The sequence below is a fragment of the Alternaria viburni genome, assembly GCF_023758015.1.
Source record: "Alternaria viburni strain BMP 2772 chromosome Unknown scaffold_9, whole genome shotgun sequence".
Classification (NCBI taxonomy): domain Eukaryota; kingdom Fungi; phylum Ascomycota; class Dothideomycetes; order Pleosporales; family Pleosporaceae; genus Alternaria; species Alternaria viburni.
Window position 1 is genome coordinate 1,007,535 of NW_026055778.1, and position 17,232 is coordinate 1,024,766.

General features: G+C 53.3%; 4 protein-coding genes across 4 annotated transcripts; 2 read left to right on the forward strand and 2 right to left on the reverse strand.

Annotated features, from left to right (window-relative positions):
- Positions 1 to 196: 196 nt before the first annotated feature.
- J4E79_005234 (uncharacterized protein) lies at positions 197 to 1,595 on the forward strand (the record flags this gene model as incomplete). The annotated part of the gene is made up of 2 exons (XM_049354112.1): positions 197 to 1,420; positions 1,470 to 1,595. 2 exons carry the CDS (start codon positions 197 to 199, stop codon positions 1,593 to 1,595), a joined length of 1,350 nt encoding a protein of 449 aa, XP_049211732.1.
- A 1,606-nt stretch (positions 1,596 to 3,201) lies between these two features.
- On the forward strand, positions 3,202 to 3,913 carry J4E79_005235 (uncharacterized protein; the record flags this gene model as incomplete). The annotated part of the gene is made up of 2 exons (XM_049354113.1): positions 3,202 to 3,269; positions 3,409 to 3,913. The coding sequence occupies 2 exons, from the start codon at positions 3,202 to 3,204 to the stop codon at positions 3,911 to 3,913; spliced, it is 573 nt and encodes a 190-aa protein (XP_049211733.1).
- A 2,338-nt stretch (positions 3,914 to 6,251) lies between these two features.
- J4E79_005236 (uncharacterized protein) lies at positions 6,252 to 7,872 on the reverse strand (the record flags this gene model as incomplete). Its single annotated transcript, XM_049354114.1, has 4 exons — positions 6,252 to 7,061; positions 7,128 to 7,259; positions 7,319 to 7,586; positions 7,646 to 7,872. 4 exons carry the CDS (start codon positions 7,870 to 7,872, stop codon positions 6,252 to 6,254), a joined length of 1,437 nt encoding a protein of 478 aa, XP_049211734.1.
- A 1,734-nt stretch (positions 7,873 to 9,606) lies between these two features.
- Positions 9,607 to 10,870, reverse strand: J4E79_005237 (uncharacterized protein; the record flags this gene model as incomplete). Its single annotated transcript, XM_049354115.1, has 4 exons — positions 9,607 to 10,231; positions 10,279 to 10,460; positions 10,512 to 10,606; positions 10,657 to 10,870. The coding sequence occupies 4 exons, from the start codon at positions 10,868 to 10,870 to the stop codon at positions 9,607 to 9,609; spliced, it is 1,116 nt and encodes a 371-aa protein (XP_049211735.1).
- Between the last annotated feature and the right edge of the window lie 6,362 nt (positions 10,871 to 17,232).

Below are 17,232 nucleotides of genomic sequence, written 5' to 3' on the forward strand. Positions count from 1 at the left end.
CCACGAGCCCTGTGCTCCGTGCGTTGAGCCTTGTACATGGTCTTGCGAGCATCAAGGCGATTGCAAAATGCCTTGCTCGGCCCCGTGTAGCCGCTTACCATGCGACGAGCGATGCACTAAGCTTCTCCCATGCGGTCACCAGTGTCCGAGCGTCTGCGGTGAAGCATGTCCAGTCAATTACTGTCAAGATTGTGGCATGAAGTCAGACGAGCAGCCAGACATGATCATGATGTCTCGCTATGCTGATGTCGATCTCAATGAATCCCCCATCGTCGTTCTCGGTTGCGGTCATTTCTTCACCGTCGAAACTTTGGACGGACTAGTCAGCCTCAAAGACGTGTATAGCGTCGATGCGAAGACGGGCGCCTTTACCGGACTGATTGAAGACGCCGAGCTTTCCGCATCGATTCCACGATGCCCCAATTGTCGAGAGCCTGTCAAGCAGTATGTTACCCAGCGCTACAACCGGCTCATCAACCGAGCTGTCATTGATGAGATGTCCAAGCGCTTCATCGTCAACGGTCAACAAGACTTGCAGCAACTAGAAGGCCAGCTCATGGAAGTCAGGAAGGACCTCGAAAAGTCGCGCATGTCGGTTGTTCCCGATGAGCCAGTCCAGCTCCGCGGTCAGGAAGCTCACGAGTTCACCATGCAGTCCATCAACGACGAGATCAATAATCGCGCAAAGGATACTATCCAGCTACTGAACGCAGTCAAGGCGTTTCAGCGTAGGATGGATATCCGACACCAACCAACGTACAAGCTGCACCAGGCGACCGTGCATAGTATGGCGCGAAGTGAACCACTGGATGTTGAGCTCGCAAGGTTGACAATCGACTCTTCTGAAAAGTCTGCCAAACGCGATCGCGATCAACGCATTACCCTCGGCGGCGGCCTGCTCGAAATCAAGGTACGCTGCTTAGTGCTAGAGGAGAACTTCGAGATCATGCGTAATGTGGATCAGAAGCATTTCCAGAGTACCTTGCCTCTCAAATTTCCCAGTGGTTCACCCCTCGCTAAGACGGATCAATTCCTCAAAGACACGAAGAGGCTCATTGATGACTGCATACGTGAGAGTTTGCCTAAACTTGCGGTTGAGGCTACACTGCACTACGCCCGAATCGCCCAGTTCTTCGGTAGTGCCCAGTCTGGTCAGAACAACGATCGGTCGAAGGCTATGAACTACCGCAACACCGCCAAAGATCTGTTGACGAAGGCGGACAAGCTTTGCGAGAGTTCCTTCAGTGGACGGGACAACTTGCGACAAGCTGTCGTCGCTGCATCGAAGATGCTCAGCAAGGATGTCTACGAGGCAGTGTCCAAGGAAGAACTAGAGTCTATCAAGAAGGCCATGGTCAGCGGACGTGGCGGTATCGCGACTCACTCTGGGCATTGGTACAAGTGTGTCAACGGCCATCCAGTAAGTTTCTCCTGCTCGATTTCACATGTCATAACCTAACACAACGCAGTTCGCCATCGGAGAATGCGGTATGCCCATGCAGCAAGCGCGCTGTCCGGAATGCGGTCAGCCCGTCGGTGGCCAGAACCATACTGCCGTCGCTGGAGTATCACGCGCAAGGGAGATGGAGGACTGAGGAAAGATGGATTGGCGCTTCGGTGATATTGCGAAGCTATGTGCATCGTTCCAGCCTCATCTAAAATCTTCTGTTGGTAGATGAGTGCCGTAGATCTCGACTATCTTCGCCCAAGCTCTTGAGATGTAGCTGTACACGCTATCATAATGCATCAGCACTGCTCTGAATCGAACTATCGTTGCAGATGTTGTTCGTGAATCGCGTTGTGAGTGAAACGATAGTACGTAACGTAATAGGGCGAGATAGCGAGACCCGCGCTTTATCTTTGACCCTGACTGACAACGAACGGTTCTCGTCGACTTCCAAAACCAGGCCTGCGCCGCGGACGAGCACTTGTGCAGATAGCCGTCAGCCGTTATTTTACGGTGAAAGCACCAAAAGAAAATGCGCTCCGTTTATAAACGAAATACTGTTTGCAGATCAATGCGATGGCCAAGTTCACGATGTCTTGACGGCAGCTGGGAAAACGGCGCTTGGTGTTCTGCTATCTGGGCAGTAGTGCCGAATTGCCGGCGACTAATTGCGATGTGCAGTGTCGCTTGTCAGTTTTCAGTTTGGCAATCCTCCCTTGGCATATCGCGACAAACTATGGGATTGGCGAGATTCCATACACATCGTAACTAGAGGAATACCTCCGCGCTGGATACGTGAGCGCACTCATGACGCAGCGCAGGCCACGCACGCGACAAAACGAGGCTGCGAAGAACACGATATGCACCTCATCCGTCCCTGCAGCACGCGAGTTGAGGCCATGTGGGCTGCCCTGGAGACGGCAACTCGAACCCCTGGCATGCTTAAAAAGTGGAAATTTGACCCTTCCACTAGCGACGTCGTTGCTCGCTCTGATTGGCCTGTCGAGAAGCTTCTCCGCGCTTCAAGGAGATGAGACACCTTGCCCTGAGCGCCGCCAACCGCCATCGCACGCCGGCGACTCTATCGCGTGATCACGATCCCGTCGTGTTTGGAGTTGTCATGGCCGTCCAGCGGGCGAACAAACGGGTGCGCGTAAAAGCAAAAAAGAATCAACTGTCAAACGTCGCAAGAAAACTGGAGGGCCCCAACCAAACAGAAAACAGCAGAGCATAAAGGAGTTACCGCGATCAGCGAATCACTTTCGCTTGCGCTGCCAATATCCCCATTCCAATTACCATTTTGCGTCGCCCGCCTCAGGCCCCGTCACAAGATTGGTGTAGTAATCTTATTTTTCCCCATCCGTTAGCCGCTTTTCCCACTGGCCCCCGTCACTCCCAAGGCTCAAGGGGAATAACACACAAGCGAGCAGAGCAAACCTATCGTGAAGGGAGCGCGTGAGCCCTGTGCCCATAGTTTCAAATACAGCCGGGGATCCTCCCTTTGCTCATCTCTCGCTCTCACTTTGTTACCGCAAACCTTTACGCTCATTACCAGTTTTTGCTCGCTCCCTGCAGTTTTTTACTGTCAGTCAGACTGTCTGTTCGAACGCGTCGTCATCATCAAGCAGACTTTCTCCACACTCTCTTATTAAACTCAACGTGTCTGTCGGTCCGTTGCTGTCCAACACGTCATACGAAGCCCTAAACACACTCGCTGTAATTACGATCATTCAACACGAGACAAGACTATCAAGATGAAGTACAACACTATTGCGTTGGCGTTGGGTGCGCTTGCTATGGGCGTGACCGCTCAGGGTGTTGCGTAAGTTTGCCCTGTTCTCCACATCTTTTCACCTGCGGTTGCTGCCTCACCCGCAAACGCGACGCGACTACCACGCGGCTTACCCGCGATAATCATCATGACTACAATATAGATCCATGCTAACATGCTGGTGACGTAGGCCCGAAGTCCAGTCGTCCGTCCTCATGGAGCTCGCGCAGGCGATCCCTTCCGACCAAGTCGCCTACGCGATCGCCTCGTCGTCTGCCTTCGCCGCTGAGATGGCTTCCTCGCTCGCCGCCGGCAACACACCAGCTTGGTACCAAGCGCTCCCCACCGACGTCCAGAGCCTGCTGCCCGAGATCTACCCGGCCATGGTCACACCGACACCTACTCCCACTCCTACCCCGTCATCGTCGTCGTCGAGCGCGTACGTCGCCAAGAGCAGCAGTGTTGTCGAGACATCCAGCTCCGCCATGGTTACTCCCTACCCCACTGGAAGCAACAGCACCATGGCCATGCCTACCATGAGCGCCACCGGCAGTGTCACCGTCTCACTGAGCCCCAGCCCCAGCGGCAGTGCCTCGCCCTCCCCCGAATCCCCTCCTTTCGAGGGCGCTGCCTCCAAGATGTCCGTCGGCGCTGGTCTCGGTGCTGCGGTCATGCTTGCCATGCTCGCTTTGTAGACATACCTTGTGGCGTGGCTATGTACTTTGCTACTGTACCTTCGTAGCACTGGACCGCTGAGTACGGGTAGCGGCTGGTTGCTCCTTTCTTCACTCTAACGTTTCTTTACGACGCGATGCTCTTATCCTTCTTGGGGAAAATGATTCGCAATATACCTTTTTGACTTTTGTGGTGCTTGACGAGGGGAGGGGAGGAAAGGGAGGGTGGATTGATGCGTCTTTATGCGGTGGGTAGCTCTCCAGCCGGGATTATTGTAGTTGTCTGGTTTGGTGGATTCAAGGACGTGGATGTGGATGTTGCCGGATGGATGATGTTGGGTAGATAGTAATCCGTAGTAGCTTAATATTTAATCAGTCGACGCAGAAAGATGGGAAAGACCCAGCCCAATGTATGCCTGAGGGTGATGAGACGTTCAAGGTGAAACGGTCTAGTTATATAACGTTCGAGCACGTCCGCGAGGAGGGGGGGCTTGTAAGCAACACGCGTCTTCCTCGTGTTGGGCTGAACCTAGACCCACGCCGTTTCCCTACACTGACCCACAGTTGGCACTGACAGAATCGACGTCAGCTTGTTACGAAAATAGAAATATGGGTTGAGAGTGGAAGACTGACGTCCGTTGTGGATGGTTGTCGAGTGCTACACTTGGTTTGCGAAGGTGTTGGAAGCTGCTACGCACATGCTGACTTCAGCGCATAGCACAACAGCAGCAGCAGCAGCCAAAGGACTTGACGTTCATGACTTGGGCTGGGATGATGATGGTAATGTGGTTCCGGAATCTTGAAACATGTGTAATCTGCAAAATCTCCACATATGCAGAGACTGATAGCGATGCCAGGCGTACAGATTGCAATTCGCAATCGACACGGAACCAGGCCTTCAGACTGAGTCAAGACATGCCGCAGACCGAATAGCCCTCTTGGCTGCACGTAAGTCAGTGGCTTCATACAGCTTCATCTTGGTATCAACACCAAGTCGCACAACATCTCCCCTCTCCATCTTGACTCACAACCAACGCCATTTCTCGCTTACTCCCCTCACAATGACCTCTCTTCTCCTCCAAAGATATACTCTACTACCATCCCCTCTCCCATCAGAACCTGGTGGCCACCAGAGACGTGTGGTCTAATGGCAAGGCACCCACGACCCTATCCGTTAGCTGCAGCTCTCGGCTTTGGGAATCAATGGTCATCTCGAATCGCGACGTTGCAATTGTAGTGGGAGATTGTACGTTCGAGTCGTACCGCGTCTTTTTTTTTGCTTGGCTTTTGTGGGTGGGTGAGATGGAAAAGTTCTCTAGAGGGTGAGAAAATCTGTCTGGATATCTTTTTGGGAGCATGTTTGAACTCAATATTTGCTATATATAGGTAGCATTCAGTGAATTGAAGCGTAGAGACTGTATCCTGGCATCTAGAGTTGAACACTAGCGAGAACCCCAACACTGTGCACGATGTAGCTGCTCTTCTTCATTCGAGTTCTCTCACCGCGCTCGTACACTGCCATGCTACTATAGTTACCGCCTAGATCATCAGACCTCCAACAATCACCACTCAAGGACACGTAGCTCAACGGTAGAGCGCCTACACCATACGTTTCACGTCGAAGAGGCTTTAAGTAGCCCCATGCCTCTGGTATGGAGCCTCTTGTTAGATCCCCGGGTCCAACAAGAGGCTCAGGGTGGAGTGGGAGATCGACGTTCGAATCGTCGCGTGTCCAGTTATTTCTCTTTTTTTTGCTCTTGATGTAATGCTGTACAGGATCCGTAGAGTCATGGAGAGAAAGTAAGAGAAAATGGGGAGCCAAGATTGTGGTGAGAGAGATACATTTTAGTTCAAGTTCAAATATCTACATGTCTACATCTACTCGGATTAGTTTGGGACGAGTAAGTGAAGGTATCTATGATCGATCAACGATTAACCATCGATCACCTACACTTACTCATCTCCACCTAATGCAATCCATCTCTTTCTAAACCAGAATGAAACTCGTAATTACCATTAAAGAGCCCCCTCCGCAGGGGCATATGCAGGTCATAATCGTAAAGTCCCTCCCATCCGCAATCATATTGCAGAACCCTCCAGGAACAACTGATCATGACGCTCATCGAAGGCGTGTAGGTATCATCATCTAAAGCGCGCAGAAAACAGACAACAGAAATCCAGCCGTGATATCATCGTCCGAACAGCAGGTAACAGAAAACAAAAAGGTCACAGACAGGTATCCTCCAGGTATATACGCGCAGATGTCGCAAACAGACCGAGGTCGATTCAGCACGGTGTTTCATCCGAATACCGCGCAACAATGTCGTAATCGAGCAATCAAGGAAATTCGTAACAGCGCTTAGAAGTACGTGTCGACAACGTCACGTCCACCGCGAATGGCCCACTCGACAATTTCCATGCCGCTGAGTCCACTCGCGTAGTACGTCTTCTTCTGGCCCTGCAGCTTGTTAAGCTTAGCGTAGGCGCCGTTGGACAGCGCATCGCCCTCGAAATGCGGGAAGTAGTCCCACTTCTTGAAGGCCTTGACGTCGTCTTCGCAGAAGGGCTGCGATGGCTCCGTGGCATTGCGCGGGTCCTTGTTGACCTTGGATAAGCTGTCGATGAGGAGGTTCTCGGCTGCGGCTTCGGTTTGGAAGTCGTATGGGCCCCACGACCAGGCTACGGAGACGTTGGATTCTTTGCTTAGGTGGAGGACGGCTACAGGCTCGCCGTCGTTCGGTGGCGGAACTGTCTCGTCGGTGCTGTTGGCGATGTAGGAGACGCCGAAGGGGAGTTCGAGCTCTACGGCGGAAGAGTAGTATTGGTGCGTTGTGATGTTGTTGAAGGTGTCGTGCTCCTGCTCTGTCATGTCTACACCTACGCGCTCGAGGTTGTCGATGCTTGGCGGGAATGCGAAGATGACGGATGAGCACTCTTGCTTCTCCCAGGAGACGTAGCTGCCGTTCTTCATAGGTGTAGTGTAAGATACGACAGGGTGGTCGCCGGACCGGTCGACGCAACGGACTTCGGAAGACGTGTGAATGGGCGTCTTGCACAGCTGGTTCTTGGCGTACTCGACGAACATCTTGTGGAAGTCCATGTAGTACACGCTGTGTAAGCCGATAAAGGCCGTGAGGATATCTGGGGTGAAGTACTGCAGTATGTACAGCTAATCACACGTTAGCGTCCTGCATGCGCGATCCCTGCAAGAATTTTCTGGAGAATGATGACGTACCGCTGGGACAATGTTGATATCGCCATAACCGTAGAGCGCGACGGGGTTCACGAGCAGAATAGGCAGCGCAGTGAAGTTGTTCTGGCGGAACCACTCTGCGCCGGATACGGTGAATTCGTCTGGTACACCATTCTGTTCCTGCATTAGCCTACCCGGGTTTGTGCAACGGCGCACCACAACGGGTGTCGTACCTTGTAGTTCACGACACTAATCGGTCGGAAGCGCTGCGTCCACAGCTGAATGTACCTCGGAATTTCTGCAGATACCTGCGCGGTGAACTGCGGGGTCAGGGCGGGGTTGACCATGATGTCGCCGTTGGTGTAATTGTAGCGGTACATTTCGCGCGCGCCGGCAAGCGCGAACGGCTCGATCGAGACATTGGTCTGGTTGAGGATGTCGATGGTGTTCGGGTACGACGCATTCGAGAGGAAGGCGGCGCCGAGTGGGTGGAAGATGCCTCTGGAAGGGTGGTCAGCCGCGCCTAATGCGCTTGGAGGCGGACGCTGTGTAACACTTACTGGTCATCATACCAAGCCTGGCATTTACCACCAACTTCATCTTGACGGTCGAACATGACTGCCTTGATGCCCTTCGCTTCTAACCGGCCGGCAGCAGCTAGGCCGGCAGGGCCCGCGCCAATGATGCATACTGGGTGTTCCTCGCAATTGCAACGTTGACCTTTGGGGAGGGCTGTGACGGTGAGCGAGGAAAGCGCGAGCAGTGGTAGCACTAGCGACGACCACATGTTGGCGGGATGGAAGTGAATTGTTTGGAGAGAACAATGGGGACAGCGAATGCTTTAGGGAAGGGATGAGGTACCTACTGCTTATAATAGCAAGCGACGCGATTGCAGGTCCCTGCGTGCCTTTGGGCACTTTTGACTTCGTTTGTACAGGTGAAGGAAGGCATAGCTGGGGCAGGCGCTGCACGGTGCGTTGGCATTAAACGGGAAGGGGCCAGGCTAGCATGCTTTCTCGAAGCCAGATGGGCGATTCGCAAGCCTCATCAGGCCTAAAGAGGCATCAATGAGGTAAGTTTGAACGGCAACGGTCGTGCGGCGGAGCACTGAGCGCCGCTGTGACGTTTGAGACGAGGGTCTGCTACCGGAGCGTTGATTTTTTATTAATCTTTACCCCTGGCATATCTGTAGTCCAGGTAACCGCCAGCGATGAGAGCGCTGCTGCTATTCACAGCTTCAATTGCCGCTGAGATGTGCCTCTTTCATGCGTCGCATCTTCGCAATCGCTAAATTCACACTGCAGGCGCTAGAAGCGGTGAACAGCTGTCTGCAGACATCATGCTGCAGCTGTATGCAGCCTGTCGCTGGTGCCAGTGGATTGGTGCCGAGGTTTGGCCTTCAGCCCTGTCGCTAGCCTCCAAGCCACCGTTTGAGGCCCAGCCGCCCAAATACTCGGGAGTGGTTCCTGACTCTTGAAAAAGCTCCTATGCCCGACAATATCGCAAATGCGCTCGTTGTATGAGACACCAAATTCCGGCATTGCGACATTGCGACAAGGTCATGATTCGGTATCTGACGTCCGCTACGCCGTATGCCCGTATACATTGCGGCGTGGACGTCATCCCGTGCCGGAACACCGCTGCGTTGGCCTTTCCGCGAGCCTGACAACTCACCGTCCAGCTCTGGGCGGAAACATGTTCAAGCCTCCACTGGATGGAAATTGCAGCTGCGATGGAAGGTTGCGTAGAACAGAGGTAAGTTGGCAGAATGACGACATGCTCGCTGCACAGACCGACCGCCAGCCCAATTTCACGAGGTTGAAGCGACAAACTCAGGGTCCAGCTGGGATAGAAGAAAAGCAAAGTTCTGCCGTCGCACCATGCTCCAACTCTTCCACACCACCAACCTGTCTGTTCATTTCGACGATGTTCAATGCACACGGCATGACGAACCAGCCCCCGATTTAATGATCTCACCGCATGATGACCGCTTCGGCAGTATCTTTCCGTGAAATATCAATTGCCCGAAATAAAGCAGTCGACGACCTCTGAATAGTTTGCTTCGCTTCGGCACGACTGGGGCAAAGCAATGCGACAGTGAGTACACCTCCAGTTTCAACCGGTGGCGCAGTCTTCGCGAGACGAAAAAAGAAGTTGCGGCATGGTTGTTGCGCGTCGCGAGAACACGTCGACACCGAGCGAATCAGAGGCCAAACATAAAAGAAGCGACAGCCAAGAGAGTGTAGTGAACGTATGATTCGCTATCGTGCTCGACGCCTTTTAGGCGACGAGAAGAAGAAGCTGCTTCTAAGAGCTTGAACTCGCTAATTTGGAAGAAACCGCCCAGCTGTCGTATCCGACGGGTATTGACAAGAGAGAAGAGAAAGGAAAGAGATGTAGTGAGGTGAGTTGAAGAGAAGAGGCTCTGTGTGGGTCTGCTGCCTACAGAAAGCTGAAACATCGCTCGCTGAACGGATGCGCATATTAAACTAAGTAATGTGAAAAGTACTGCGCCTCGCGATCAGTACATGAAGCTTTTTTGCTGCTCTATATCGATATCGAACCGGCTCTTATCGGTATCGTCGGTATCGCCACTCATCGGCCGTTCCGAGGGCGCACGGAAGTGGACCGGGGTGATGGCGGTCCCGGGCCGCGTCTCATCGTCGCCCGTGAGCTTCCGCGTGTCCATCTCGACTTGGTCAAGGACAGGCGTGATCTTCTCCTTCCTTCTGCTGTTTTGCGAGTTGTTGCCGTACTTGGACCCTTGCTGTCTTGCCCGGTGCGAGAAGAGCAGAGGCTTGAGCGCTGGGATGCACCCGCAGATGACACCGACGTTTGTTTCAATGGCAGTCCAGACCCAAATCTGGTATCCCTCCCACGTGGCATCGTATGTCTCGAAGAGTGTGTAGTGGACCCAGTAGGCGCGGAAACTGCTTGCAACAACGATGACACCGCCGACCGAGAAGAGAATGACGAGACCAATACGTTGGGTGGTCGGCAACGAGAGGCCGAAGAGCGTGGGAATAGGTAGCGCGTAGATCATGAAGTCGGTCACGACGTTGAGAACACTTTGCACAACCAGTGGCGGTCCTTCAGGGATGCAGTCGCGGTGGTCGGCTTGCAGTGTCCAGTAGCTGGAGATCGGGCTGTGGTTGTCAGCACTGGACTAAGTTGATCACGTGGATGTACTTACATGCATTGTACCCAGAGTGCGACCATGAACACGACGAAGGCGGCGAACACGAGGGCAAAGGTTGCCCAGACGAGCTTGCGGAAGAGCGACTTCTCTGGCGCGATGCGGAAATACGAGATGAGGATGGACATCTTGACAGTGGAAGAGGCCAGGACGAATAGCGTTTGGCCTGCCATGGAAGCCTAAAGCCGTCAATATCAGCGTGTGGTGACACGGGTTGCACATTGTCGTACCTGTCTACCGACCATCAGCTCGTGCGGCTTGAGGTCCCAAACGTGGCGATCCCAACCATACAGTTGGGATGCCATGATGACGATTACTGTTGTGCCTGTAGAAGGGGTTAGATGATGAAAGTCATGACAAGTTCGGGTTCCGTACCAATACTGAAGACCATTGCCACGATCATGAGGTAGTCGTCATACCAGCTCTTCTTGAGCCATGCTATCCGTACCCAGAGTCGGAGGAAGACGACAATCATAGCGATGGGTAATAATGTCAACTCGACAATCATCAGGCCTGAGCCCCTCGTGACGGGGTCGACGTAGTTCGGCTTGGGCCATGTCGCAAGGACCTCGGGCGGGGGAGACCTCATGGTGATGGCGTATGTGTTTCGAAAGCCGTGAACGTTTGTTAATCGATGTTAGTCGATAGTAGGATGAGACTGAGGAACGAGCGTCACCAGCGTCCAAAGAGCACGGGACTGGGAATGGACAGGAATATAACCTTCACTCAGGGCGAGCCAGATCTCCACCCGTATGCTCCAGCTGCGCCGTGCACAAAGGCTCGAATTCCAGTGGGGCTTGGCCATCGTTGGGAAGCATGGTATGCTGGAGTACAGAATGCTCATCTGCGCAGCACCATTGGCAGTGCACCACGGGAGCTCCGTTGCGGGTACGGAATGGTGTCGGTTTCGCCCGCAGGGGTCCAGGTACCAGAGACGTCGGTAGTCCCTTCAGCTCGCGCTGTGACTTGCTGGTACAAATGAATAGTGTGGATAGGTGACCAGTAGCCGGGAGCTGACTGTGGAGCGTTAATGTGACTGGGTTCAGGCAGGTTGTTGCTGCGGCTCATCAGTGGGTAGAGACGCATTCCACGCATGGCCAATCGCTGTCCCGGAGCCGGGGTAGCTGAGCAGTAGTACCGAATTCGGCGTCTGGACGTTTTGCCGCAGGACAAGCTGATTTGGAGGCCCGTATATGAGCCGATACTTTGGGAGACCAGCGGCGTCCTCTAGACTACCGCATTCTGGCAAGCCGCAATGCTGCTTTTCCCACCATCGCGCGATTGTCGCGTGTCGTGAGCAGAGATCGAAGGGTCCAGCGTTGAGATTTCGCCCGTCGTGGCGAAGCGCTTTCGGATCGCCCGCCTAGCAGCAGGGGCCACCCCCGGCCTCGTCTATCTCAACAACGAATAACCTCACCGCATCACCACAAAGTGTGATCCGCCTTCGCTCTGCGCGATGCCCTGCGGATGCGGGACATTGACGGCGCCTGTTGCTGTCTCCGCTCTCTCGTGGCTGGCAATACTCCGCCCGCCGTCTTTTCCAACCTAACCTACTCGCCGACGTCTTCTCGCTGTCTAGTTGTCTTGGTGACGTCGCGTCTTCGGTACCACCTACCCGCTGTGTGTCGTCAGCACGTTGTGTCTTTGACCAGAGGAGCCACAGTAAGCGGTATCCCCGATCCAGCCTACCCTCAGGTACACATGGCTGTTGTTTCGAGACTCACGCGATCCACATTACGAGACCCATTAAGACCAGGGACGCCTATGCGGGCGCCTCAGACGGCATCTATTGCGCCACGCAGAAACTTCGAGTTGGATGTACGAGGCCTCGATTGACTTCCGTCCTCAAGAAACCTGATCCCGGTCCTGTGAAGACTTCATCCCTCTTCCTTGCAAAGATCACTCTATCCAAGCCGCTTCCCCGCCAGCAATTCCTGGCCTCTGGGAATACTCAGCCGTTACGTACTTCCACCGTCAAAACACTAATGATCCTTCCGCGGCTGTGCTCCACTCCCTGGAGGCATGCACATGCATCTCATCTACCGACATGCACACGACGTCGTGTATACAGAGGCCACCGTGCTCGCTCGTTGGCAACGGTTTTACTTTTCAGCTCCCCAAGTATTGGCTACCAAAAACCACTCCCACAACACGGGCGCAGCTCCTGTCCCTATCTCGGCACCCGCGTGGGTCCAGTGCTGTGGGGTACGGCCTCGAATTAGAGACCCGCTAACCACAGCGGCTAAGTGACAAAGCTTCCGTTTCCCGTCTGGTGCCGGCTACAGCATACGATTGGACGTCCACGACATGTCCAAGCTGATCGATGTCCCCTTTCGTCGCTCAACATGTTGTTGACTCCTCGGAAGTGTGTTTTGATTGCGCCATATCAGGACTGATTCAGAGTATTACAAAACCAGTCATGTCCTAACGGCTAGATATGCGACTGCGGGACGGCTTCCAATTGACCAGCTATAGGCCCTAGCATCACACCGTTGAAGACTACAAACGTCCTCAGCATGGGTTATCGCTCTCAACAAGGACGTTACAAGTCCTCAGGAATGCATCACGGCCAGAGGTGTGGTCATGATATCCACGGTGATCGATACTTGTCGCGACCATCGCGTCCGATCCACACTGCAATCTTGGTACTGAAGTAGCTACAACTTAATACAGCACCTAGGAAATTCCCCGAAGACGGCGGCAACTATATCGGCTCGACATGCTCTGGCCCTTCCTTGCAAGTGCCACGCGGAAGGGTATGCGCGTCTGCACGTCCTTCAGTGTGCTGACTCGTCATATCCTTTCGGGATGTCAGCGAATAACTACACGATACGATGTGATGAACGTCTCGACTCTTCCCAGGCCATCTCGCCTCCCCTGGTCAACCCATGTCGCCGACGATCACAAAGCCACACTCATCAGCGATGTCCCATGGCCACTACATCGGCAGTCGAGCACTGATATCACGTTCGTCATGCTTTGCTCAGGTACCCGCGATTACTCACGGTTCATCACGTCGTCACCCATCGGTAGTTCTTCCGGGTTGAAGGCACGGTGCTGGTTGCCTGGAAGCTGTCTTAGAGTTCTCTCTAGTATCTTCATATCGTCAGTGCAGCGGCTATTTCGATCTGCCGACTGATTAGTCGCGATGGTACACTGGGTCCAAAGGGGTAGCTAGACACCTCCAGCGAGTATCTCCTGAGTTTTCTATTTGGAAGATACCCACCGTGGCTTTTGCGCATTCGATTACTCATTTTGACAGTGCGGGTACTTACTCCGACTCTCTCATCACCAACCCCTTCCACACTCTAGCGTCCGTGCGAAGGCCATGCTAGACGTCCATCCGCTACCCCCTTCCCGATCCAGCACCCGATACCAGATCGGCCGGGTAATTGAACCCTCCGTCCTAATCTCGTTCTCGCGCTCATAGTGACGTACCAACTTTCTTGGGGTTGGGGGACTCCGGGTTCTCTCCTTTGTTTTCCTTCCCCAAGAGTTCGGATGCGCGGACGCCGAACGGAAAAGGAAAACAAGACACGTAGGCTGAGGCTGCCACGAGGGAAACATAAACTGCATAGTGTGATGGGTGGTGTGGTGGGTGTACGACTAAGCAGGACTAATGTGGGTGTGGCTAATCTTGTCACTAAAAGGAAGGGAGCGTGGGAGTAATATTGGGGTTGTTTTTTTGAAGCTATGGAGAGGTGTGGCATTACGAAATCATCTAAGATGAGCTCGCCGCGTCATGATTCCCGTTTTGTTCATCGTATTCGTCGTCATGTTCGCGCCTATCTAATTGGGTCTTAAAGCGGTCGCCGCGCTCGATGCAAACCCTCCTCCCCCTTTCTGGCCCTATGCCTTCTACCGTCAACCAACGATCGATTCCCACTTCTCCTATCTATTGCATCTGTCCCTGATCGGGAAAGCACTTACGTTCTAAACATCATGGTGTCGTAGCGTCTCTAAGTAAACGGATTGCGCGAATGTTGTGACGGATTGGTCCCCAGATTCGAGGAGAACTAGAAGTTTTGGAAAGCCAGGTTCTCTCCATGCTGAGCGCTTTGCCGCACGAGACGACAGTTCCAACCACGATGGTCTTTCGATAGGCTCGCGTGACGCCTGAACTCTTGTGCGCCAGAGCTCAATCGCCGAGGGGATACACTGCTCTAACCGCGGCAGAACATCTCCGATACGAATACCGTCCGTACGTCGAATTCTTTGGAGTAGTTTCAATTCATCCCAGATGAAGTTCCGATGTATCGTATAGATGCCTATGGCCTTACATGGAGGACTAGTAAGAAACATGGTGCCAACGAGCTGCTCAAGAGTCGGTTTCATGACGAGTGCTCTGTCTCTTAGACAATGCAGTATGTGAGGCTTTACATCGATAGTGTAGCAGCCCTGTAATAGCTGCACATTTCCCTCAAACTGGTGCGTAAAGTATGGGTTGAATTCGAATTGACTCAGATCCATCCAGCGAGGTCCTCCAACACGACGAAGCAGCCTGTCCGCAGACTCCTGGGGGAAAACAGCCTCGCAGAATCTACGGAAAGAATTGAATGACGACTGCGGAAGGTTCTCTGCATGCGATAGTCGGGCTGCAAGAAAGGAAGCGGAGAATGACCTGGGGTTTGGAGCATCTGGCAATCGCAACATTCTAAGCACTGTCGCCTGGAACTCGTCGATCTCTGATTTGAATGGTTGCAACCAGCCCAGATTTGGCCGAATGACTTCACCATACTCGACCGGTTCGCAGGGATACGGATCGCGGAATTGCGGTTGCAGGATGTAGGTTACCATGTTTCTCCAACTTTTCGATACGCTCCATGCAGCGCATTGAGCGTTTGGCGTGGCGCAACGAAGTATCTTTTCCAGCAGCTCGTTGACACCTAGGGCACGATGGGGTACGCCATGCCCAGTATGCGAGATGATCGCTAAAGTTGCAGGCGATGACTCGGGTTCAAGGGTGTCGTAGCTTGCGATGCGCATGTCGATTTTATGCAGGCAGGAGGCTCTCCATTCTTCGACACCACACTCCAACTCCTCGCGCGGGCGGGTAGGCGGGAGAGGCCACGGTATCCGGTGAGGTGGTGCCCCTATTTCCTCTTTCATAAGCGCCATGTCGTAAAGTTGTTGACGGTTTGGTCGTGTTGTTACGTCCTCGGCGGAGTAGTACTTGTAGATCAGAACGTCGTGCGGATGGTATTTGTCCGGGTCAGCATACCTGATATCGTCGATGAGGATGGGACTTTCCTTATCGGCCGTTGTTTCGTTGTCCATGGCTTGGAAGTGGGAAGAAGAGATGTACGAATGGAATTGTGGGAGAAGTAAGACTGCGGTAGCCGCGATGAACCGAGAGCGTATCCGAAGGCGGGCTACTGCTACCTTATATACGTTTCTCAAATATTCGAGTTTTCGCTGCGAACCAAAAGTTGAGAAACTCTTGGAGCTACCTAAGGCTCCAGTCACCACGTGATGCTGCCTGTTTGGTGTTCCACGGCGCCGCGTCCCCGCAAGCACAGACTTCACGCGTCATCGGTCTCACTCGCATCGACGCGTCGCACCCATCACGACATCAGAAAGCGGGCACTTTATTTCATTGTTCACGCTGTTCATCTCTCTACCGCTTCGATGGCGTCGCGCAGTCTGAACAGGGCACTATCAGTCATGTCTCGATGCAGTCTCTGCAGTTCTTTCCGTGTACGTGCGGAGTCATGACGAAAGCCGCCCAACAAGAAGCGTCCTCTCCACAGGCAAACTGCGTAACTACTGGAAAAGTGCAGAAGGTCGCTGCGCACATCGCACCCAAACACACTCACGTACAACCGAGACGTGATCAGATATAGCCTGAGATGCCTCCAGCTAGCTTGGCTGATGAATTCGGCTAGCCTTGGTCCTGCACGTGTGCTGGCGTCTCCGCGACTAGGCACCAACGCGCCTTTCCATCGCCTCCGTGTATCAGTCTCGTCAGCCTGCAACAACCCGCTCGATCCCAAAGAGAGACGAAAACAGCGCGACCATGAGCGGAGGCCTGGGGAAAATGGGTCGCATATATCGCGTCAAAATACATGTTCTTCCATTCACCGACCATGCTGGCAAAGATGCGCTCATGGTGTTTAGAGGCAGACAAACATGTCCACTTCCACCGCTCTACAGTTTCCACGTCTATTTCACCCATCAAGACGTCAATCCAGGGAATGTCCAGCCGGTCGAACTTCTCGAAGCTCTCATCCGAGACACCCCGTACTTTGCCTATGGATGTCCCTACCGTCTGGAGTTACATTTCCTGCCCCTGCCTGGTGTAACGGTTGAAGAATGCGACAAAGCCTGCATCGCCCACTATCTCGAAGAGAAACGCCACCGAGGCGACTATTCGAGCCAGATCATACACTATGAGACATCCATCATCCCCAGCGGTAGTCTACCTGGCTTCGTACCGAGTTACATACAATACGAAAATTGCGATTGGCTACGAAGTCGTCTCTACAGCTACCAAGGAGCCGACTGGAGCACGGATAAGCAGCCTGCACGCAGTATAAGCTTCGATCCTCTCCCCGAAGAAAAGCTTCGTGTATTGGCCGAGGAAGTAATGGAAGAATGTGCGGTTGATGGTGTACTTCCGCCAAATCGAGTCGATCTACGAGTATTTCAAAAGGGGGAAGAATATGGTGTTGGCCCGCAGCATGCGGGGGAGGATATGTATTACCTTTCCAACGGCGATACGCAAAACATCACGCTCGAGCCGTATCAGCAAGCGGTTGAGCGTGGTTGGTCGACGTGGTAGGCAGAGCTGAAAGCAAACAACTCGAGCAAGTCAATTCGAACATCGCCTGTATGAATTTCCTCTAACAACGTTCAGACGCCATTTCCGAGCTTTGTGGGCATGTGATGATAGTGCTAGAATAGGCTGATCTCGATTCCTTATAGTCATACGGAGGTACTCGCATGTCGTTC